We start from the raw sequence: 25,258 nt of genomic DNA on the forward strand, positions 1-25,258 counted from the left end.
ATTCATCATGTATTGTTTGCAGGTGGCTTGTTAAAGGCAGTGGACACTATTGGTAATTACTCAAAATAATTATTAGCATAAAACCTTGATTGGTAACGAGTAATGGGGAGAGGTAGATGGTATAAAACATTGCGAGAAACGGCTACCTCTGAAGTGCCATAGTTTTTGAGAAAGAAGTAATTTGCCACAAATTTGATTTCGAGAGCTCAGATTTAGAACTAGAGGTCTCGAAATCAACCATCTAAAACGCATACAACTTGTGACAAGGGTGTTTATTCTTTCATTATTATCTCGCATTTTCGACGACCAATGAGCTCAAATTTTCACAGGTTTGTTCTTTTATGCATATGTTGAGATACACCAACTGTGAAGACTAGTCTTTGACAATTACCAATAGTGTCCACTGCCTTTAAGCCGTGGCCGAGGGACACTTCCAGAGTTTGCGCTTTTTAAGTTTTATGTATGTTTTTTATTTATATTTCCCAGACCCACCGTAGATGTCACAGTGTAACAGGAAAAGCGACAGCAAATCAAAATGTTTGAGTTATGAGAGTTTTCGTGGTTGATCAAAAGCGGTAAAAGCGGTAAAAGTGTTTTGGAAGGTTTGTTTATTATTATGTTTTGGATCGGAAATGTGACTAAAAAGTCATGCAAAGTCGATCGGTAGGCCGAAATCGCAAAATGCATTTGTTTTTGTACTGTTGAGCATTGTGTGGGTGACACTGATAAAGATGAACTTCTGTGCCGGATATTTGTCCCCCAATTGGAGATAATAATTATATCATGGAGGTAGAAATAGTTGGGCTGAGGAGGACGATTTAAAAGAACTTTTTACACAGTTTGCCATGGGGGACCGAATAGTCTCCGGCTGGGCGCGGTGGGGGGGGGGGGGGACACACAATCTCCTGCCCACAATAGACCTTATGCACATGACGTCATTTCAGTACGGCGCCCCCGCATTGAGGTCAAAAGGAGGTTGTTCATTGGCCAATCTATGTGCGTTTCGATTGTTTCGTCACCGTTTGACCTCAAAGATGGCGGCTGGATGACGTCAATGCATAAGGTCTATGGCAAACCCCATCTTTACGGATCTCTCCCTTGAACGTTTGGCACAATGGCGATACATTAAGTGGCCATCCGCCATAGGATGGACATACTTTTGGATCATTTCCCCTGCAATGACAGTTTTTCAACTGATAAAAAAAATCAGTTGACAAAACTTTTACTTACGTAATGAAAAGGTGAAATAGCGCCCTCTATACAGTCTTTTTTATTTTTATGTAAGAAAGTCATAGTCCTTGTCTTACCACTTTGTGATTGCGCACAATAGTAAGGACAAAGGTTACGGCACCAGCCTAGGTTTTGTTGCACGGTTGAGTTGTGCACAAATCGGTCGTACACAGCCCAGAAGAAAGTCAGAACAGAATCATCACGTAAGCAGTTAGAGTGAATCTATGCCTAATTGAAAAGAATGGCTTCGCTTTTGAAGTTACCCCGTCGCTCCTTTGCAAATTTAATTGCAAAATCGGTAAGTATTGCTCCATGTGAATTGTTTCGTTAAATTTTAGTCAGTTTTAATCGACGCTATATCATTGTGATTTTTATAACTTTTTATAATTTTTGTTGTTTTTAATTTTATAAATATAATAAATTATATTCTTCTCCTCTTAGTCTTACCAGTTTTCACGGTATTATGTTTTTTTTCTCTGAATTGGGAAAAAAATAATGATGCGATATATCAACCGATGCCCTAATTGTCTTCATTTGTTTATATTAACTATGCAAACATAAATTAAAACTTGATGATGGACATTGAAATTTTCACTCCACACACCGATCTTCAATGACTTCAACTGGTCCTATTTGTTTTGAGTTTTTCCTGTTTTCAAGGCAAACGACAAAGAATGGTTTCCCGGTGAAGCCATACGTAGAAGAAATATCTGCAGTGACTGCAAGTGAGACTCTGTGTATTACTCTACAGCCAGCAGGTGTCTTCATTTTATTCACAATATTTTTTAGCCCCACTTGTGTGGCCAAGGCTAGCTGAATCCTTAGCCACACGTCCACACCCTTTCCTCATGCAGCTAAGAAATAAAAAAATTCTGCCGCCTTATCTACGAGCCACCCGGCAGTATAAACCGGCTGAATGTGTTCACCTAACTCTAAAGCTTGCTCTTAGCGCGTATTGAAAAGTGAAACAAATCAAATTTTAAAAAGGGAATAGGGAGAAAATGGGTCGGAGGCAGCAGCGTGTCCCGGCGGATTTACCGCAGCACCGAAACTTCCATCCTGTATTCCACAGCCCGCCACACAACCCCTGCTTGAGATAACACTTCTTACTCCATCGCTTACCAAAATCACACTGACTGGCTTCCTGGGCCTCGCCCGAGAAACAAGCCGTGGCATGCAGACGCTGCATGCACACAGGCACCGCCCAGCCACCACGGGATTTGCCTGCCTCTGCCCAGCGACAAGCCCGCTGCTACTGGAGTGGTCAAAAAGACCCGCCACTCGTGCCATTGACCTCTCCCACCGTACTCCGACCTACGTACTCAATAGAAGTTCATGACCCCTTACGAAACACACAGATTACACTTGTGTCGGTCCACCCTAATTTCTAATACGCACATGTTTATCATGATTTTGCTTGAAGACCATAGCCTCAGCGCCTGCACGTTAATCCGGAGGTTGTTGGTTCGAATCCCACTCTAGTCAATTCTTTGTTCAACCCCAAAAATCATTTCAAAATTTACCCAGTCAGTTTCCCTTGTGGTTTATATTGATAAAAAGTTAATGTCCGCCAAGGACAACATCTTCCGCATGTATTTTTAAAATTCTTTTTAAGTCAAACAATCATGCAACCGTCAAAATTGCTCCTTGGTCCCAACAAAAAAATATGAATTGTTTTGATTTGCCATTATTGTATATTCATCTGATCACAAAGCACAAAATAATCATAAACGATGCAGAGTAAGAAGTGTCTTGTGAGAAGGTATGAAGTGTCTTGTAAGAAGGGTGTTATGGTACCAAGTGTCCTGACACCAAATTACCAGGTCTTTCATATACAATCTTTGGATGATGTGTGAACATGAGTGTAGGTAATGCAGAGAGATAACAAACCATCCTTAACTGACATGTTCTGAAGTGTCTTGTAAGAAGGGTGTCATGGTACCAAGTGTCCTGACACCAAATTACCAGGTCTTTCATATACAATCTTTGGATGATGTGAACATGAGTGTAGGTAATGCAGAGAGATAACAAACCATCCTTAACTGACATGTTCTGAAGTGTCTTGTAAGAAGGACGTCGTGGTACCAAGTGTCCTGACACCAAATTACCAGGTCTTTCATATACAATCTTTGGATGATGTGTGAACATGAGTGTAGGTAATGCAGAGAGATAACAAACCATCCTTAACTGACATGTTCTGAAGTGTCTTGTAAGAAGGACGTCGTGGTACCAAGTGTCCTGACACCAAATTACCAGGTCTTTCATATACAATCTTTGGATGATGTGTGAACATGAGTGTAGGTAATGCAGAGAGATAACAAAACCATCCTTAACTGACACGTTCTGCATTGATTGCTCATAATGCCCCCTTTTCTAAAGTTTGTTCTCTTCCCATAAAGCAAGAATATTCTGAAAAGGTTTGTATTACTAACAAAAGAAGTTCAATTGAAACCCCTGTAGAAACTTGAGATAAATCTTCTCTTTGCTCTTGATTTAGTGCTTGTTCAATAAAAAACAGTTAAACGCATGATAAGCGCTGGCGAATGCCAGAAAGTTTTTTTTTTCTCAAAATGCTTCTGATCTTGTTACACATTATTTTCTGGTCCTCCAAACATTATGAGCATTTATTCCAGCCCTACACAGTATTGTATATTTTCCCCATTGTAATATGCAGCCCTCTCTATAATTAAATTTTTAAAATATTTTTTTAAAGTTTGTTTTGCACAGAAGAGCAATAAACTAGCTTATTGCTCCATGGGTTTAGTTTGATTTTTACTCTCACGGTCACCACAATTTACAAAGTTATTTAAAACAAAATAATGGCTCTTTTACCATCAGATCACATCTCCACTTGGTGCAAGGCCGTTCCATTTTACAGTAGAGGGAAGACAGACAGGAGGGGATGCTAAAACAGGATCTGTAAGTAAACTTATTTGAGTTTTTCTCTGTTTTTGATTTTGTCTAATTTATAACATGTCAGTGAAAAAATGTTCACAGTCTGTAATGTAGAGACCACTTTGTAAAGAAGAATTGATTTTAAGTCAAACATGAAGATGTCTTTTGAGTGTAGTTGTTTATATCTAATGAAACATCGAAAGATCAACCTATAATTCATAATTTTCTTCTTCTGAAATTCATCACAGTGCTAAACATCTACATTGCTGTTCTGTTGTTGTTTTCTCTTATAGATTGTATCAATTTTATAAATGTACTATTTATCTTTACCAGCAAATTTAATAAATAAAATGAAACGAAGGAGGATGTATTTTTGTTGATTAGATTTCCAGGGACTACCCAGTTGTTGACCATACATTTGATGCTGTTGTGGTTGGAGCAGGAGGTGCTGGCTTAAGGGCTGCATTTGGTCTCGCTCATGAAGGATTCAAGACTGCTTGTATCTCTAAGCTGTTTCCTACAAGATCCCACACAGTAGCTGCTCAGGTAAAATTAAGATTCTAATCTGTTGAAAAGGATATTGATTCATCTGCATCATCAGGTCCAGACCAATTTCTTTGCTAATAAAAATTAAGTGAGGCACCAGTCACAACAATGTAAACTTCATGTAATTTTGGCTGGTAACCTGTTTCTATTAAGCAATACTTTTCTGTGCTTAGCAAGTTTTGTGCTGAACATTCCGCCGGAACATTACATTGTAACATCAAAAAGCAAACATCTTCAATGTATGCTTTAATTTTCTTTCCTAAGATGATTCTATTTTAATCCTTAACTTTGTACATATCAGATTGTTTTAATATAGGCTATATGAATATTTCTAATTGTTTTTTGTATCCTTTCCTGTAATTGGCGGCTCGTCCGCTGTTGGTTTGGTCAATACATATATATATACTCTCTCATGTTAATGTAGTTTGATACAATGTCCTAGTCCAATGGACCATTCTGGTCATCTACTGGATGCAGGCACTTAGACAGGGATATTCATAGGTGCCGGGAACAGACCTGACATTTGACACGCTCCCTTACTTACCAAGTTACACATGTAGGGCACAGCCTGAAATGTCAATTCCCCTTATTTCACGTGTATAAACAAACTTTCCGTCATTTATTGTGCAAAATTCAAAATCATAGTTTTTTCCCAGGGTATTTTCGAGATCTAGACAAAACCTAATTTAAGTGATGTTTGAATTGGATTCAATTTAAGTGATGTTTTGAAACCTAATTTGATTTATAAGTACCCAAGTTTAAAAGTTCATTATCATTATTTGTTTGTTACAGGGTGGTATAAATGCAGCACTTGGTAATATGGAGCCAGATAACTGGAGATGGCACATGTAAGTTGAGTTATTGTTGGGATTTGAATATAAATAAATTGTAATTTTTACTGTAATTTAGCCATTGGCCATAAGTGTAAAAAACAATAAACCAAACTATCTATCTTCAACATAATGATTGAAACCAGAGGATAACAACTGAACAAGTATTTTTGCAATCTGGAAAATTTTCTAAATAGATCTGTCGACCTTGCATTGGAGTGATTACAATATCTTTGTCATATACTACATTGTAGATATTACGTGTAGTAGATGGGTATTCCAAGTTGCAGTTGTTTTGTAGATATTACATGTACATGTAGTAGATGGGTATTCCAAGTTGCAGTTGTTTACATGTAGTAGATGGGTATTCCAAGTTGCAGTTGTTTACATGTAGTAGATGGGTATTCCAAGTTGCAGTCGTTTTGTAGATATTACATGTAGTAGATGGGTATTCCAAGTTGCAGTTGTTTTGTAGATATTACATGTAGTAGATGGGTATTCCAAGTTGCAGTTGTTTTGTAGATATTACATGTACATGTAGTAGATGGGTATTCCAAGTTGCAGTTGTTTTGTAGATATTACATGTACATGTAGTAGATGGGTATTCCAAGTTGCAGTTGTTTACATGTAGTAGATGGGTATTCCAAGTTGCAGTTGTTTACATGTAGTAGATGGGTATTCCAAGTTGCAGTTGTTTTGTAGGTATTACATGTAGTAGATGGGTATTCCAAGTTGCAGTTGTTTTGTAGATATTACATGTAGTAGATGGGTATTCCAAGTTGCAGTTGTTTTGTAGATATTACATGTAGTAGATGGGTATTCCAAGTTGCAGTTGTTTTGTGTAATTAGAAAATAGCCTTTGAGAAAGACCCTGCGAGGGTCAAAAGATAGGCCGCTAACTATTTGTATTTTTTTAATTACAGGAAACTTATCCTATCCATCTTAAAGGCCTGGAATTACCAGGAAGCCATGGCCTCTGTTTTCCCTGCTCTAGGCCTTGGTGTCCCTTGATTTGGAAGTTTCCCACAGACTTTTAGATATTTCAGTGGAGCTGGCCTTTGCAAATAATTATGACAATGGCCTCCCCTCTTAAAGATGAAATACTAAGCCTGACCTGAAATATTTTCCAAACTATTGTATTGTAAAATTTGAGCCATCCCCAAACTCAAGAGTATGACTTGATTGGTCAGGAGTTGTAGAAATCACTCTGCATGTGTTTACATATTTGCATATTTCTGTAGGTATGACACAGTGAAGGGATCTGATTGGTTAGGAGTTGTGGAAGTCACTTTGCACGTATTTACATTTTTGCATATTTCTGTAGGTATGACACAGTGAAGGGATCTGATTGGTTGGGAGATCAAGATGCCATCCACTACATGACAGAGGAGGCACCTAAGGCTGTTATTGAGGTAGTTTAACATAATCAAATAGTGTTAACATATCACTGCATTTAATAGTGCAAAACATTCTATCTGGACTTGGCAAAAACAATGTACCTGGCACGAAATACTGTGTGAAAAAAGGTTGTATCTCAGCGTGTACTTGTTTTTGTGTATACAAACAGGCAATTTTTGGCAAGATACAATGTTTTAACAATTTCAAGCTTGCACATTATGAGTGTTTTTTTTAGTGGACGCTTTTGCACTGACAAGACGATTTGAAATTCAAACTTTACATTGTTTCAGAGCAATTTAGAGGTTCAGGAACATCTGTACGAGAGTATTGAGGTAGCACTTTGAGAATGTCTTTAAAGTTGTGTTGGCTCTGATAAGAGCTGGTGGTGTAACAAGTCACAATTCTAGGGAGGTTTGTGTTAGCACTGTGGAATTACCGCTGATGAATCGTAATGGCTCTGACATGAGCTGGCAGTTTGATAACTCTAAATCTTTACAGGTGTGCTGTGTGGTAGTGGCATGGTATTTCTCATGGTATTTTAAAGCACTGACGGTTTAACAACTCAAAATCTATAGAAGTTTGAGGTAGCACCATTGACATTTTTCTCATGAGCTGTTTTGGCTTTGAAATGAGCTGACAGTACATGTATATCAACTCACACTATGGAGTACATTCTTAGCATTTAATCCTAAACAAGTTTTTTGTAACACCATGAAATGGATGCAGTAAAGTGTTTTAACTGATTTGGAAAACACCAGTAATCATATACTTTTGTTTAAACTAATAATTATAATTTGTCAACAGCTTGAGAATTACGGCATGCCCTTCAGTCGAACTGAGGAGGGTAAGATCTACCAGAGAGCGTTTGGTGGTCAGAGTTATGATTATGGTAAAGGTGGTCAAGCTCATCGATGCTGTGCTGTGGCTGATAGGACTGGACATTCACTTCTTCATACTCTATATGGACAGGTTGGTCAATATTTCCTCCTAGTGAGTAGGGGATGTTCAAGGTTGACAGTTATTTGACCTATACAATAGTCAATGCCTGGACATAAGCTTCTAAATCTATTTAGTTTTTCTTTTCAACAAATTGTTTCTCATTTGATTTCAGTCCCTCCGCTATGATTGCAACTACTTCATTGAATATTTTGCCTTGGATTTGATAATGGAAGACGGAGAATGCCGAGGGGTGACTGCTCTGTGTCTTGAAGATGGAACTATTCATCGAATCAGATCTAAGAATACCATCTTAGCTACTGGGTAAGTCTAGCTGAGTATGTAGACTAAGAATACCATTTTAGCTACTGGGTAAGTCTAGCTGAGTACGTAGACTAAGAATACCATTTCAGCTACTGGGTAAGTCTAGCTGAGTACGTAGACTAAGAATACCATCTTAGCTACTGGGTAAGTCTAGCTGAGTACGTAGACTAAGAATACCATTTCAGCTACTGGGTAAGTCTAGCTGAGTACGTAGACTAAGAATACCATTTTAGCTACTGGGTAAGTCTAGCTGAGTACATAGACTAAGAATACCATCTTAGCTACTGGGTAAGTCTAGCTGAGTACGTAGACTAAGAATACCATTTTAGCTACTGGGGATAAAGCAACTATTATTGTTTGCTTGTTTCACTTGGGTCAGAAAGCTACAGGTCCTGTGTGTTGTGTAATGCAAGTAAAAGAACCTTTACACTTTTGCCTCGTTGTTTCTTGTAGTCGCTGAATGTGCCAAAGCACCTTGTTAACCCTTAAAAGGTGTTGCTTATTTTCAGGGGTTATGGCCGAGCCTATTTCAGTTGTACCTCAGCTCATACTTGTACTGGTGATGGGACTGCTATGTTAACCAGAGCTGGCCTCGCTAATGAAGATATGGAATTTGTTCAGTTCCATCCAACAGGTTAGAAGGTTTACCACATTCCATTTGTCTTTTTGAGGTATGGTACGACACTTTAGGAGTACACCGTGTGATTTGGGTGTCTACAGACTAATTTACCCACATACCTAATTGTGTCGTATTATTGTGTCCGCCAGATCTCAAAAAAGGCCGTTTGAGATGAATCTGCTATTAGTTTGAGTCGTTAAATTAGAATATTATTATTATTATTTTTTTACCCTTACAACGACACTGTATACTCGCTACTCAGTACTTTCCTGAGTTCTGTTAACAAAATCATATACATATAATACTCTAGTTGGATTCAAACGCACAACCTTTACCAATCGAGAGCAGATGTCTAACCAACTAGACTAAACAACAGCTGAAACAGATTATTAACCATAATAATTGTGATTTAGTCTCCCCTTGAATCGTTTCCCTCCGGTTTGAATAAAAATTATAATATTGTACATGCAAAAGCATGTTTTTGCACTAGACCAAAATCCTTGTTTGAATACCTATCCTCAATTAATGTTTTGTACTTTATTAATTAAGGTAATTGTAGTTTTCAAATTTAAACTGCAAATCATATCAAACTTTAACTCAAGTATATTCTGATTTTCCGTAAGGTATCTATGGTGCTGGTTGTCTGATCACCGAGGGTTGCCGTGGTGAAGGAGCTTACCTACTTAACAGTGAAGGAGAACGTTTCATGGAACGTTACGCTCCTACAGCCAAAGATCTTGCATCTCGTGATGTTGTCTCTCGTTCAATGACGATTGAGATTCGAGAAGGGCGTGGTTGTGGTCCTCAGAATGATCATGTTTACCTCCAGCTTTCTCATCTTCCTCCTGAGCAGTTAGCGAGTCGTCTTCCAGGAATCTCAGAAACTGCTCAGATCTTTGCTGGTGTTGATGTTACCAGGGATCCCGTACCTGTATTGCCAACTGTGCATTATAACATGGGCGGAGTACCAACCAACTTCAGGGGTCAGGTAGGGAGTTAAATGATAGTTTCTCTTTGTGATGACAATAAAACTGAACACTCCTAAACTGATTGACAAACAAGAAGGAACTATAAATAAATAGTAAACTTGCGGGTACAACCATGTGTAAATCTCTTATGAGTGAGTGTTGGCTCTGAGAAGAGCCATTTTGGTCTCAACGCTTTGAACAGAATACTCTGCTTGGCTTCTGCCTTCAGGAGATGTACACATGGTTGTACCCGCCAGTTTACTATTTATTTTTAGTTCCTTCTTATTTCTCCACACCATGCAAAGCTTCAAACAATACTGATTGACAAACAATTTTGCAATCTAGGAGCTATTACTCTTGTCTTGATCTTTGTGTTGAGGACTAAATTGTCTTTGTTTATTAACAGGTGATTAAGTATGAGAATGAGGAGGATCATGTAGTCCCAGGTCTATATGCTTGTGGTGAAGCAGCTTGTGCTTCAGTTCATGGAGCTAATCGACTAGGTGCTAACTCTCTTCTAGATCTTGGTGTTGAGGACTAAATTGTCTTTGTTTATTTACAGGTGATTAAGTATGAGAATGAGGAGGATCATGTAGTCCCCGGTCTATATGCTTGTGGTGAAGCAGCTTGTGCTTCAGTTCATGGAGCTAATCGACTAGGAGCTAACTCTCTTCTTGATCTTGTGGTGTTTGGTCGAGCCTGTGCTCATACTATTACAGAGATCAATAAACCAGGGGAAGCTCTGCCAGACATTAAACCGGTAAGTTGAGAAAAATCATCTCAGACTCTCTCGAACCTCAGTTAAGTTCTCAGTGCTGATGATAATATACAGATTGCTTTGTATATAATAAGTTATCACACAAGCGTGAGTGGAATACGGAAAAATACAGCGCTTCTGCGTCCCATATCCAATGAAGCCGAAGGTGGAGTTGGATATGGGACGCAGACGCGCTATACTTTTTTGTATTCTATGAGCGCACGTGTTATAACGAATTTATCTTCCAGTCTCACGTGCAACGCACAAAGCTTAAAATTTCAGAGCGTTATTTCACGACGAACAGCATGCACGCGCACAAAGTTTATAATGTATTTTTTGCACTGTCCATATACGGAGCGTGACGCATTGACACTCGCAATACGCACTGTGCAATAAAAACAGAGAAAGTAGTATATATGTTTTTATACCACCCTCCAGGATTAGTGTGTACTGGAAGATAAAATGACATAATAAGTTTATAGATGTTAGTTTATTTTCTTGTTACCCACACCGATGTGTGTATTAAGCAATTGGTTCTCAGTGAGCTTTTCCAAAAATCCACAAGCAAATCTTGGGTGGGATTCGAACCCACGACCTTACCATAATTATTCATGTCATTTTCTGTGTTGTATTGTAGGATGCTGGTGAAGCCTCTGTAGCTAACATTGATAAACTCCGCTACGCCGATGGAAGCATGAAGGTTGCTGATATTAGACTCAACATGCAGAGAGTAAGTTTCATGAATAATTCATAATAAACAAACCCCTCACTTGCTTGATAGTCAAACTAAACATGCAGAGAGTAAGTTTCTTGTAATATAAAACAACAATTTTCACAGGTTTGTTATTTTATTTATGCGGTTGTTCCCAAGAAAAAACATAAACACTGTCTGTGAGTATTTAAATTTGTGAGCTCCACCAATCCTGTTAATACCTTTATGTTACATCTTTGGCTATTAGTAACAGTCTGTACCTAGTATTTATACCGTCTTGGGAAGAATTGGCTCTAAAAGAGCATCTTGGTTTAGTGTCATCAACATCTTTACATCTTCACTAAAGCAAGGGCGTATTGCACTAAGTCATGGTTGATGTTATTTATTTTACTGTTTTCTCCAATTTGCAATGCCCTGATTACAATGATTTGTGTTTTGAGGTTGTTTTTTTTCTCTCCTAATTTCAGATAATGCAGAACAATGCTGCAGTATTCCGAACTGGAGAGACTCTGAAGGAAGGAGTTGATCTTATTAGCGATGCGTACGGCACCATGCAAGATATGAAGGTATTACATTCACACTACGTCTTCATTGTTTCTTGTGTCTTGCAACCTTCTACTCACTGACAGTGATTAGTTTGCTACAAATTGATATAGAAACATCCCATCAGGTATCATAAAGAATGTCATACAACCTACATGTATCTATGATTGTGGTATAGAAATCAGTTCTGATAACTCTCCTGTGTTGATACTTTGTTGGATCGTTGTACAATCATTGTATTGCTTAGAACACTGACTTTGTTTATAATTCTTTAGGTGAGGTTTGTGGTAGCACAATGTGGAAGTCTCTCTCGAGTCATGTTGGTTCTGAAAAGAACCGGTGGTTGATAACTAAACTCGCTTTGATCGGACTTTGATCAAAACGTTGAGTTGTCAACCACCAGTTCTTTCAAAACCAACACCACTCAGAAGAGAATTTCACAATCACATGATGGTACAGAAAACTTCAGCTAATAATACTCACACCATGCAAAGCTTCAAATTCTTCTTTAATTCTTTGTTGTCTAGTTGTACAATCGTGGTATTGTGTGAAACACAGATCTAACAATCTTCTTTTTGTATTGCTGTGTACGATCGTGGTATTGTGTTAATAAACACTGATCTAACAATTTTCTTTGTTTTTTGTTGTCTAGTTGTACGATCGTGGTATTGTGTGGAACACAGATCTAATAGAGGCCTTGGAGTTACAGAACTTGATGTTAAACTCTGTCCAGACAATGGTCAGCGCTGAAGCAAGGAAGGAAAGCAGAGGAGCTCATGCAAGGGAAGATTTCAAGGTAAGAGTCTGTAGAAGTAGAATATGCTTAGGGGTGAGGAGTGACACACTGGTGTCATCTTAAACGATAAATCTCTTAAACGTATACTGCAGTACATCTTGGGAAACAAAAAAACACTATTAACAAAAGTCAAGCTCTCAAGATGGATGCTGTGTTGTACAGGCATTCTTTCTTCTTCACTCTGATATCTGATTTTTTCGCCCTTAGGAAAAACCTGTAAAATTGTGATTAAATAGCCTGAAGTGTCTATGAAAGCCTACACCATGTACAGTCAGCCCTTGTACTCAATAAAACATTCCTATGTTTTCCCAAGGACATCATATCATGCCTGGTTTTAGTTTACAAGTAACTATACTACATTAAACCTAGAATCTTTGCACAATCATGCGCATTGAGACGTGCATGGGCTATGACTTCATTAGTTGTTGACCCATTACAATTGTGATTATGGGAAAGGAAATAGCATACCTCCGGGTGTCTCAAAAAAAGAAATACACTTTTGAAATGGCTGCCGAATAATAAAATGTTTGATTCTGTGGGAAAAGGTTTATATGTATGGATAGCTTATGGTGTCAACTTTCATATGAGACCCAGAGGGTCGAAAATAACTCATGCCTTGGTGAGCACTTTTGTGAAGGGTTTGAACATTTTGTACATGTGTATTTTAAACATACACAAATTGAAGATCTAGGAAGAAAAGAAATCTACACCTGGCTGACAAAGCTGATTTTATTTGTATCTAGACTCTTGTTGTAGTTTGGTGAAATCGTTCTGAGACTTATTGTTTGCATGAAGCATTGACGAAGCTAATTTGATTTCTTCCATCTTCACTCATACTGATGAGTATGATAAGATGAGAGATGCGCTAGGAAGAAAAGATGTCTACACCTCGCTGACAAAGCTGATTTTATTTGTATCTAGACTAGCATTGTAGTATGATGAAATTGTTCTGGGATTTATTATTTTGCATGAAGCATTGACGAAGCAAATTTTATTCTTTCATCTTTACTTGTATTAAAGTACAATGAGATTGTGCTGAGATTTATTATTTTGCATGAAACAATGACGAGGCTGATTTTATTCTTTCATCTTCACTTGTTTTGTGTTGATAAAACTGATTTCATTTCTTTCCTTTAGACTCGTATTGATGAGTACGATTACAGCAAACCAGTTGAAGGACAGACACCTAAAACATATGAAGAACACTGGAGAAAACACACACTCAGTAATATGAATGTGGATACAGGAAAGGTAAGGAGCCGTCCAATTCAATAAGCAATCAATCAATCAGTTGAGAACGCTGGAGAAAACACACACTCAGTAATATGAATGTGGATACAGGAAAGGTAAGGAGCCATCCAATTCAATAAGCAATCAATCAATCGGTTCAGAACACTGGAGAAAACACACACTCAGTAATATGAATGTGGATACAGGAAAGGTAAGGAGCCGTCCAATTCAATAAGCAATCAATCAATCAGTTAAGAACACTGGAGAAAACACACACTCAGTAATATGAATGTGGATACAGGAAAGGTAAGGAGCCGTCCTATTCAATAAGCAATCAATCAATCAGTTGAGAACACTGGAGAAAACACCCACTCAGTAATATGAATGTGGATACAGGAAAGGTAAGGAGCCGTCCTATTCAACAATCAATCAATCAATCAGTTAAGAACACTGGAGAAAACACACACTCAGTAATATGAGTGTGGATACAGGAAAGGTAAGGAGCCGTCCTATTCAATAAGCAATCAATCAATCAGTTGAGAACACTGGAGAAAACACACACTCAGTAATATGAATGTGGATACAGGAAAGGTAAGGAGCCGTCCAATTCAATAAGCAATCAATCAATCAGTTAAGAACACTGGAGAAAACACACACTCAGTAATATGAATGTGGATACAGGAAAGGTAAGGAGCCGTCCTATTCAACAATCAATCAATCAGTTAAGAACACTGGAGAAAACACACACTCAGTAATATGAATGTGGATACAGGAAAGGTAAGGAGCCGTCCAATTCAATAAGCAATCAATCAATCAGTTAAGAACACTGGAGAAAACACAAACTCAATAATATGAATGTGGATACAGGAAAGGTAAGGAGCCGTCCAATTCAATAAGCAATCAATCAATCGGTTCAGAACACTGGAGAAAACACACACTCAGTAATATGAATGTGGATACAGGAAAGGTAAGGAGCCGTCCAATTCAATAAGCAATCAATCAATCGGTTCAGAACACTGGAGAAAACACACACTCAGTAATATGAATGTGGATACAGGAAAGGTAAGGAGCCGTCCAATTCAATAAGCAATCAATCAATCAGTTAAGAACACTGGAGAAAACACAAACTCAATAATATGAATGTGGATACAGGAAAGGTAAGGAGCCGTCCAATTCAATAAGCAATCAATCAATCGGTTCAGAACACTGGAGAAAACACACACTCAGTAATATGAATGTGGATACAGGAAAGGTAAGGAGCCGTCCAATTCAACAATCAATCAATCAATCAGTTAAGAACACTGGAGAAAACACACACTCAGTAATATGAGTGTGGATACAGGAAAGGTAAGGAGCCGTCCTATTCAATAAGCAATCAATCAATCAGTTGAGAACACTGGAGAAAACACACACTCAGTAATATGAATGTGGATACAGGAAAGGTAAGGAGTCGTCCAATTCAATCAATCAATCAGTTAAGAATGCTGGAGAAAACACACACTCAGTAATATGAATGTGGATACAGGAAAGGTAAGGAGCCGTCCAATTCAATAAGCAATCAATCAATCAGTTAAGAACACTGGAGAAAACACACACTCAGTAATATGAATGTGGATACAGGAAAGGTAAGGAGCCGTCCTATTCAACAATCAATCAATCAGTTAAGAACACTGGAGAAAACACACACTCAGTAATATGAATGTGGATACAGGAAAGGTAAGGAGCCGTCCAATTCAATAAGCAATCAATCAATCAGTTAAGAACACTGGAGAAAACACAAACTCAATAATATGAATGTGGATACAGGAAAGGTAAGGAGCCGTCCTATTCAACAATCAATCAATCAGTCTATTAAGCAAATAATCAATCAATCAATCAGTTGAGAACACTGGAGAAAACACACACTCAGTAATATGAATGTGGATACAGGAAAGGTAAGGATTCGTCCTATTCAATAATCAATCAATCAATTAAGCAAATATTCAATGTTTTTGCAGCGTGTATTGCCTCTAGCTACCGGGCAATCTACGTGGTCATGTTGGTAAGACACTGCTGTTGAATCGGAAAGGTCGTGGGTTTGAATCCCACCCGAGTTACATGCCTGTGATTTTTGTTCACAAAACTCAGGGAAAGTGCTGAGTGTACTGAGTGTATATGGGTACAACCACAATGAATATTCTTTATCGCGATGCAAATTTATCATCCATCAAATATTCAACTTATCATTTATTTATGTTATTCAGTTATGCATTCAGTTCCTTTTGGTATATTTATCATCATTATTGGTTAAAAAGTTGTCAGATCCCAAAACTCAGTATCAGTAGTAAACACATGTACCAAAGAAAACTTTAAAGATTTCTATTGACAAGAAATTTTAATTGAGCTCATTTTAGCCTATGTTCTCAGAACATCCCGTTATTTATTTTGAGTCTTTGTTTGCAATGTACTTTACAAACCCTCTTGTCTTAATCAAACATCAATTTTCTGGGTTGGATTGTTCGTAAAGTCTTTCAGACAACACACATGTAGGCTGTTGTAGACAATGCCTGTAATCCTAAAATCAGATCTAGGCCTTCTGACCAGCTAACAACAATACTCCAACTTGTTTCCACTTGTAAAGTAAACTAGGTTTAATATTGTCTTCTTGTTGTATCTGTAGGTTGACTTGGTGTACAGACCAGTTATAGACAAGACCCTGGACCAACAAGATTGCTCTACAGTCCCACCAGCCGTTCGCTCTTATTAAATAATCATTTGCAGATTTTCTTGTTCATGCTTAGATGGGTAAGCCAACTTCAATATCAGACCCCAGAGCATTGAGTTGGGGCACCAGTTGAAACAGTGTAATGATGGGGAATTTAGCTGGTACCAAGTTTCTGCTAAGCAAAATTGTTCTGTGGTAAGCACTTATTTGTGCTTACAGGTTTTATGACATTGGGCCCAGGGCAGCCTAGACTAGGGGAAAGTAGGAGTTTTAGGTTCAGGCCAGGGCATCATGTTTTTTGTGATCTGCCCAAGTGTCCTTCAGGTTGGTTGGTCGGCTACAAAATGAATAATTATATCAATACTATTACTGTTTCAAGTAAACTTGTCTCAAAAAGTGTGAGCAGAAAAGAATTGCTCACCACAGAACCGCCATGAGCAAAATATTGTCCTGGTTTTACGTTTGATTAAAAGTGGCTTGTTTACTCACCGTATTGTGTTTTATTTTCACTTGAACAAGTTTTTACGTATTATTGAAAGATCCTAGACTAATAGAATTACAATGAATTACTAAGGATGGTTGTGGAGATGCAAACTTCCAATGCAAGGGAATTAGTTTCTGTTGTAGATATGGGGAATGCAAATTTGTCAATATTGTGAAAATCAAAATATTAAATTTGGTTTTTATGCGGGAGAGTTTTGTAATTAAAATGCCATCTTTCTTTGGTTTAAAACACTAAACTTAGCTGTAGATGACTGCTATAGGAAAGGAAGTTTCATAAAAAGATGTGCAGATATAACATTAATCGTTTATGACTTGCTCTAGATGTGTAAGTCTTGCAGGCTGTTCTTGAACATGTTTCTGAACTTTAATTCCCATTGCTTTAACATATGGCATTTACAAAATCATACACATACAGTTGAGCCTAGCTGAGACTAACACAGTATAAAGGGGGGGGGGGGGGGGGGGGGGGGGTTATGAATTCAAACCTGAACAGTAAACAAAGCAACCAATCCATATTTTGCAAAGCTTTAAAATTATCATTTAATTTATTTGCAGCATAAAGCATCGTTATTTCTGTCTGTGTATACAATTATAGTTTATGTTTCTTTGCAAACACATTTAAAGATATCAATCTTATTTTCAAACTTTGTTTTACGATACCCTCAACTTTCTTCTGTTTTTAAAATTCTACGTTTAAATATTGGAAATGGTCAAGCTTATCATTTTAGAACTTTCTGTAAATACCTAATTGTTTTTGATAATTTTTCAAAACTGACTGACATCTAACTGTACATCTATCTTACTCTAAAAACAAAAATCAAAACATTTCATTGTTTTACCCTTACAGGGATAAGCACTGTGTTCTCAATACTTTCCCAAGTCCATTGAAAACAATCCACGGTACTGAGTTTACAGTGCTTTACATAAAATGTTGCACGGGTGAAACAAAATAGTATTCTTTATTCTTGATGCAATTTTAATATCAATTAAAAATGAAAAAATCAAGAAGTTTGATGATTATCATGACCCAAAGTAGATTTTGTATAATTATAGCAATTTCAGATTTATTTGTATGAATAATGACATTGTTTTTAGGATAAATTGCTGTTTATCATAAATGATGTTGTAGCCAATACCCATTGAAAGAACATTAAATCAAGCAGGGAACCAGTTGAATGCAGAATACATTGCGTTACAGTGGCTGGTAACCAGGAGGCTGTATTAAGGAAATTTTCCTTACTCTGTAATTCTCTGTGATAGAATGTTTGCAAAACTGTATTACATGTATACAAAACATTGTACTGGATAAAGGGTGGTCACAAATGGTAAACCTACTACAAACAAAAACCCACTTCATTTTCTGTAGATTACAGTTAAATAATACTAGAATTGTGTGATGTTGCTACTGCGTGCAAACACATTTTGTATAAAATTTGAATTTCTTTAGAATGTTTGAGGGAAAGAATTTACCAAACAGACAACAAACCAGTTAAAATATTCTCACAAGTTGATTCCAGCTCCTGTCGTCAGAGAGCTTGAGCTGGATAGTTTCTTCAGGATGAATCCAGGTGCTTCTTGAAAGATGCTTTCACCAACGTTGAGTAAAATGGTGAATACTTACACGAATTATACATGTAGGAATATTGGTTTTAAAGGAATGGTCAATAGTATTTACAAGTAATTCTAAAGCTTAGTTATTAATGTAACTGAATTTTACTGGTTGTAATAAACTAGAAAGAAAGAAAGAAAATATACAAGTTCAGTGTCTTTGTTTACTTCTACCCCCCCCCCACCCACAACCCACTGAGAAAACCTGTTATTGTACATTTACCATGTTGACCACAGTTGGAATGTTATGGATGTTTTTAAGGGATTTTGACTAGGTTAAAGACACTAGACACTATTGGTAATTGTCAAAGACTAGTCTTCACAGTTAGTGTATCTCAATATATGCATAGAATAACAAACCTGTGAAAATTTGAGCTCAATCGGTCGTCGAAGTTGCAAGATATTAATGAAAGAAAAATAACCTTGTCACACCATGGTCACACAAAGTTGTTTGCTTTCAGATGCTTGATTTCGAGACCTCAAAGTTTTATATCTGAGGTCTCGAAATAAAGTTCGTGGAAAATTATTTCTATCTCGAAAACTATGTCACTTCAGAGGAAGCAGTTTCTCACAATGTTTTGTACTAAATTGATCAACCTCTTCCCATTACCTGATTACTCGTAATCAAGAAAGGTTTTATGATAATAATTGTTTTGAGTAATTCCAATAGTGTCCACTGCCTTTAAGGCCAAGGATTATTATTTAATATGGAAATTGTTTCAAGAATATTGTTCAAAATACATGAATGTATGGTTAGGGATGGTAGGCGTTATAGATAGGGTTAAAACAAGGGTTGGGGTTAGGGATACAGCAATGATTGGGATAAGAGTTATATAGGGTTGGGGTTAGGGTTAGGGTTAGGGTTAGGGTTAGGGTTGGGGTTAGGGTTATGAATAGGGTTATGGTTGGGGTTAGGGTTATTGACAGGATAAGGTTATGGATAGGGTTAGGCAGTTAGGTTTAGGGTTAGGCAGTTAGGTTTAGGGTTAGGGATAGGGTTGTAGGGACAGGGATAGGTTAATGAATAGAATTATAGATAGAATTAGGGTTAAGATTAGGGTCATATGGGATAGGACAAGGGGTTATAGACTAAGGGATAGGGTAAGGGTTGAGAGTTTTTGAAATTATGATGCTGTTTTAAATGCCCATCTTCAGAAATCCTCTACATGAAATACCATGACAGATAAGGTAAGGGTTTACTTAAACATGTAGCAAGCAGCGACAAAGTCACAGCCGGCCCTCAATGGTTTATTAGTCTGTTCACAGATGCAGTTATCATTATAAGCAGACAGGGAACATGATTGATAATGAATGATGAGGGCAATTCTTTAGAATGTTACCCCCAGAATTAAAATGTCTTAATTGAATTGGACGAGTGAATACAAACCATCCCTTGAGTCACTGAAGTATTGTAAACCACTTCTAAAATATTAATTTTCTATTTTTACCCATAAACACTGATGTGTTATAGCACTGTACACTCGGTACACTCAGTTCGGTGAAAAAATCACAGGTATATTACTCGGATGGGATTCGAACCCACGACCTTTGCAATTCTAGAGCAGTGTCATTAACCCACCGAGATTGCCTGGTGGCTAGAGGCAGTTTGAATGTTTAGCAGCGAGTACTGAAAACGATTTAATAGATGTTAAATTGCAATGTTATTTCTAAGGGCCATGTCAAACGAGCCAATTTACAAGCAACCAGTTCCAGGCAATCTCCAAGAAGGAAAGGCATTCACATTTGAATGTTCACGTATTTTTCTTGTTGATCGTAAGACAATGTTAAAAAAATGTGTCATATGCTACCAGAGTGGTCCTGTAGCATGCACTGCAGTTGGTTGCCTCCAAGTTGCCTGACAACAGTTGCATACAATACATTGTAATAAAGCCAAAATAACTCACTAAAATGACTCCACCATTCTGAGTTGAACACTACATGTACTTTCGGGAATACATGTACTTTATTATTCAAATACTGAATACATACTAGCAATAACAATGCACTAAAAGTTACCATGGTTACCAGGGCCTATTGTCATGGGTCTGTGGAACATTGTGATTGAAGTACACACACAATGCACAAAGCACACATTCCCTACTACCCTGTGAAATATGCTTTGAAGTACACACACAATGCACAAAGCACACATTCCCTACTACCTGACTACCCTGTGAAATATGCTTTAATTATAAAGTGCAGAATAATTTTCTAGATATCTGGGCCTCCATTTTATGGCACAGTTTACTGGAACATTCCATGCGTATACTAACAATACAGTGTGTAAAATTGTGCACTTCAAAGACCCATGAAAGAGGATTTCTGGCATAGCAAATACATTGCCCAAATGCTGTATAGTGCAAAATTACAAATGTCTTTACATCGGAAGTAACCTACAACTTAGAATCAGAAGGCTCATTCTTCAACAAGGTAGTTGCATACTTGATACACTATTATAGTTCTCACCCACACTGGTCAGAACATGCATCATAAACTTGTATTAAGGCAGTATCTTCAAGCAAACTTAAATCTCGTCATTCAAATTGGTCGATCTTCAACCTCACGTTAACTTCACAAAGAGTTAATAAGCTGTTTGCAAGTTTGCTAGAAGATAAACCTGTTACCACTCACGCTCAGGGATTCCACCATATAGTGCCTCTGTGTCCCATCCGGGGATTCAACCATGTTGGATATGGGACGCAGAAGCGCTATTATTCAGGGATTCCAACATATAGTGCCTCTGTGTCCCATCCGGGGATTCAACCATGTTGGATATGGGACGCAGAAGCGCTATTATTCTGTATTCCATCTGCTTGTGTGACAGCTACATTGTATGTGTAATAACACAATAATGTAACGAGTCCTGCCACAGTCACAAGACAAAAATGTCAATTCTTTAATTTCACGCAATCAGCACATTTAAGTTACTGGCTATCATATATTCAAAAGAAAACATGTTATATAATTCCATTATTATCAAATTTTGAAATGTCAATGTACACAACATTAATTTGTGACTGTTTCAAGAGACTTGCAGTTTGCATTTATGTCATAAATTTCATTAAACTGTCCCTTTATAAATTTATTTATATTATTTTGTGTGAACTCCTATTCAAGTCTTTTTCATATTTTATTCTAAATCCTTTTTAAATCTGTAACTGCAATCAAACTTCTGTAAATGTATATAAGGGGATTATGAGTTGTTTGTTTTTTAATCAAAAACACCTCTCAAGAAGTCAATGTTTTTACATTCTCAAAGACTGTCTCCTTTTAACACTCAGATAAATAATTTATTTTAATTTGATGTGAAACCGTCATCAATTAATCACCACATTTTGAAAGCATAACCATTCAACCTTCATTGCTCATCCCACCATAGAGTAAGAGCTCAAGAATACAAAGATAACATTTAAGATAAGTTTGGAGCAGCTGGAATTGAAGGACATTGTCTGACCTTAACAAGATAATTCTTCATAGACATAAGCTCGGTTCATACTTCCTTGCTATTTAAATGCGATACAAATTTAAATGTTACAGGGCTGTTTTCACACTGAATGTTTGGCAGGAGTTGAGCACAATGTGTCATGTCACACGAGGCAATTTACAGGCAACCAGTCACAGGCAACCAGTCCCAGGCAACCAGTCCCAGGCAACCAGTCCCAGGCAACCAGTCACAGGCAACCAGTCCCAGGCAACCAGTCCCAGGCAACCAGTCCCAGGCAACCAGTCCCAGGCAACCAGTCACAGGCAACCAGTCACAGGCAACCAGTCCCAGGCAACCAGTCCCAGGCAACCAGTCCCAGGCAACCAGTCCCAGGCAACCAGTCACAGGCAACCAGTCACAGGCAACCAGTCACAGGCAACTAGTCCCAGGCAACCAGTCACAGGCAACCAGTCACAGGCAACCAGTCCCAGGCAACCAGTCCCAGGCAACCAGTCCCAGGCAACCAGTCCCAGGCAACCAGTCACAGGCAACCAGTCACAGGCAACCAGTCCCAGGCAACCAGTCACAGGCAACCAGTCCCAGGCAACCAGTCCCAGGCAACCAGTCCCAGGCAACCAGTCCCAGGCAACCAGTCACAGGCAACCAGTCCCAGGCAACCAGTCCCAGGCAACCAGTCACAGGCAACCAGTCACAGGCAACCAGTCACAGGCAACCAGTCACAGGCAACCAGTCCCAGGCAACCAGTCCCAGGCAACCAGTCACAGGCAACCAGTCACAGGCAACCAGTCACAGGCAACCAGTCCCAGGCAACCAGTCACAGGCAACCAGTCCCAGGCAACCAGTCCCAGGCAACCAGTCCCAGGCAACCAGTCCCAGGCAACCAGTCACAGGCAACCAGTCCCAGGCAACCAGTCCCAGGCAACCAGTCACAGGCAACCAGTCACAGGCAACCAGTCCCAGGCAACCAGTCCCAGGCAACCAGTCACAGGCAACCAGTCACAGGCAACCAGTCACAGGCAACCAGTCCCAGGCAACCAGTCACAGGCAACCAGTCCCAGGCAACCAGTCACAGGCAACCAGTCCCAGGCAACCAGTCACAGGCAACCAGTCCCAGGCAACCAGTCCCAGGCAACCAGTCCCAGGCAACCAGTCCCAGGCAACCAGTCACAGGCAACCAGTCACAGGCAACCAGTCCCAGGCAACCAGTAACAGGCAACCAGTCCCAGGCAACCAGTCACAGGCAACCAGTCACAGGCAACCAGTCACAGGCAACCAGTCACAGGCAACCAGTCCCAGGCAACCAGTCACAGGCAACCAGTCCCAGGCAACCAGTCACAGGCAACCAGTCCCAGGCAACCAGTCCCAGGCAACCAGTCCCAGGCAACCAGTCCCAGGCAACCAGTCACAGGCAACCAGTCCCAGGCAACCAGTCCCAGGCAACCAGTCCCAGGCAACCAGTCCCAGGCAACCAGTCACAGGCAACCAGTCACAGGCAACCAGTCCCAGGCAACCAGTCCCAGGCAACCAGTCACAGGCAACCAGTCCCAGGCAACCAGTCACAGGCAACCAGTCCCAGGCAACCAGTCACAGGCAACCAGTCCCAGGCAACCAGTCACAGGCAACCAGTCCCAGGCAACCAGTCACAGGCAACCAGTCCCAGGCAACCAGTCCCAGGCAACCAGTCCCAGGCAACCAGTCCCAGGCAACCAGTCACAGGCAACCAGTCCCAGGCAACCAGTCCCAGGCAACCAGTCCCAGGCAACCAGTCACAGGCAACCAGTCCCAGGCAACCAGTCACAGGCAACCAGTCCCAGGCAACCAGTCACAGGCAACCAGTCCCAGGCAACCAGTCACAGGCAACCAGTCACAGGCAACCAGTCCCAGGCAACCAGTCCCAGGCAACCAGTCACAGGCAACCAGTCCCAGGCAACCAGTCACAGGCAACCAGTCAATCGCCAAGAAGAAAAGGCATTCACATCTCAATGTTCATGTACTTTTCTTGTTGATTTAAAAAACATTGATTGCACTAATTACTCATGTGGCAGGCCTGAATTTCATCTTTGAGAGGGCAAGACCATTTTCATTTTGCAAAGGGCAGTTCCATAGGAAAATTTGAAAGTTTATGGGAGACTTTTGAAGCACTACCAAGAGCAAGACCAGAGCCCAATCTCATAGCGCTGCTTATCGGTAAGCACATTTCATGCTTACTGTAGCATCAATATTTTCTAAGGTGTACGCATATTTCATAGACTAACAGAAAACTTAGGCAGCCATATTGCACATTCACCATGGATTTGCATTGTGACGTCATTCATGTTTGTGCAGTGGCCACCGGAAGGTTAGCACGCTTTCTCGTGTGCTTCTGGTCAGCGCTATAAAATGGAAATCGCATCAGCCGCTACGCAGATCTATAAAATTGGGTCTAGGTGCAACAGAGGCCTTTGCCTCTACTGTGGACTGCACGTAATTCAGGCATGTGTACTACCAAAGTGGTCATGTATATGTAGTATGTAGTGCTCTTGGTTGCCAACAAGTTGCCTCGCCCTTTAAATCATCATCATATCATCATGATCAACGATGCACTAGTCATCCATTATGACATGTACAGTACATACAGGAAACACTATAGTGTGTTCACAACCTACTTTATCCAGCTGAACAAAATGAGTTGTGTAACACAATATAGGCACTGGCTTCAATTACAGATTAGTCAACATTTTTGACATGCATGCTTTAAATCTATTTAGTTACATATTTATAATCTGTACAAGTTGACCACACACTTCTACCAATTGCATAGATCAACTAATAATGTAAATGCACTGTACATTGTAAATGAAAAAGGCATGAATACAATTTGTTAGATCTCATTTTCAAATAAAAGTAAAAACTGACAGAGCCTCGTGTACACACGCAGTTTTGTTAAACTTTAAGAAAAAAAAAATGGCATCCACAGTAGGCCGCAGTTTCCAAAACTTGGCTTAAATTATCATAAATAGACAAATGTACAAGCAATATTGTACAAAAATATATTTGGACAAACTTTATGGTTTAATTTAAAAAATGTAACCTTAAAAAAAGATATTTTTTCATGAATACAATGCATGCGTACATAAACTGTACATAAACTCAAATTCGTTTGCACAATCTTTAATTTGACTAAGGATGTTATCCATTGAGCTGATTTTACAGGCAGTTTGGAGAAACACTTTG

The 25,258-nt window shown here is 39.0% G+C and overlaps 1 protein-coding gene across 1 annotated transcript; it reads left to right on the forward strand.

Moving 5' to 3' along the window:
* The first annotated feature begins 1,386 nt into the window (after window positions 1–1,386).
* Window positions 1,387–17,445, forward strand: LOC117300812 (succinate dehydrogenase [ubiquinone] flavoprotein subunit, mitochondrial-like). Its single transcript, XM_033784640.1, has 15 exons — window positions 1,387–1,528; window positions 4,069–4,149; window positions 4,510–4,671; window positions 5,464–5,519; window positions 6,826–6,913; window positions 7,704–7,868; window positions 8,011–8,159; window positions 8,669–8,793; window positions 9,402–9,766; window positions 10,309–10,506; window positions 11,141–11,233; window positions 11,683–11,781; window positions 12,411–12,554; window positions 13,692–13,805; window positions 16,444–17,445. Exons 1-15 carry the CDS (start codon window positions 1,472–1,474, stop codon window positions 16,528–16,530), a joined length of 1,983 nt encoding a protein of 660 aa, XP_033640531.1. The 5' UTR covers window positions 1,387–1,471; the 3' UTR covers window positions 16,531–17,445.
* The last annotated feature ends 7,813 nt before the right edge of the window (window positions 17,446–25,258 follow it).

This window comes from Asterias rubens, chromosome 16 (genome assembly GCF_902459465.1).
Source record: "Asterias rubens chromosome 16, eAstRub1.3, whole genome shotgun sequence".
Classification (NCBI taxonomy): domain Eukaryota; kingdom Metazoa; phylum Echinodermata; class Asteroidea; order Forcipulatida; family Asteriidae; genus Asterias; species Asterias rubens.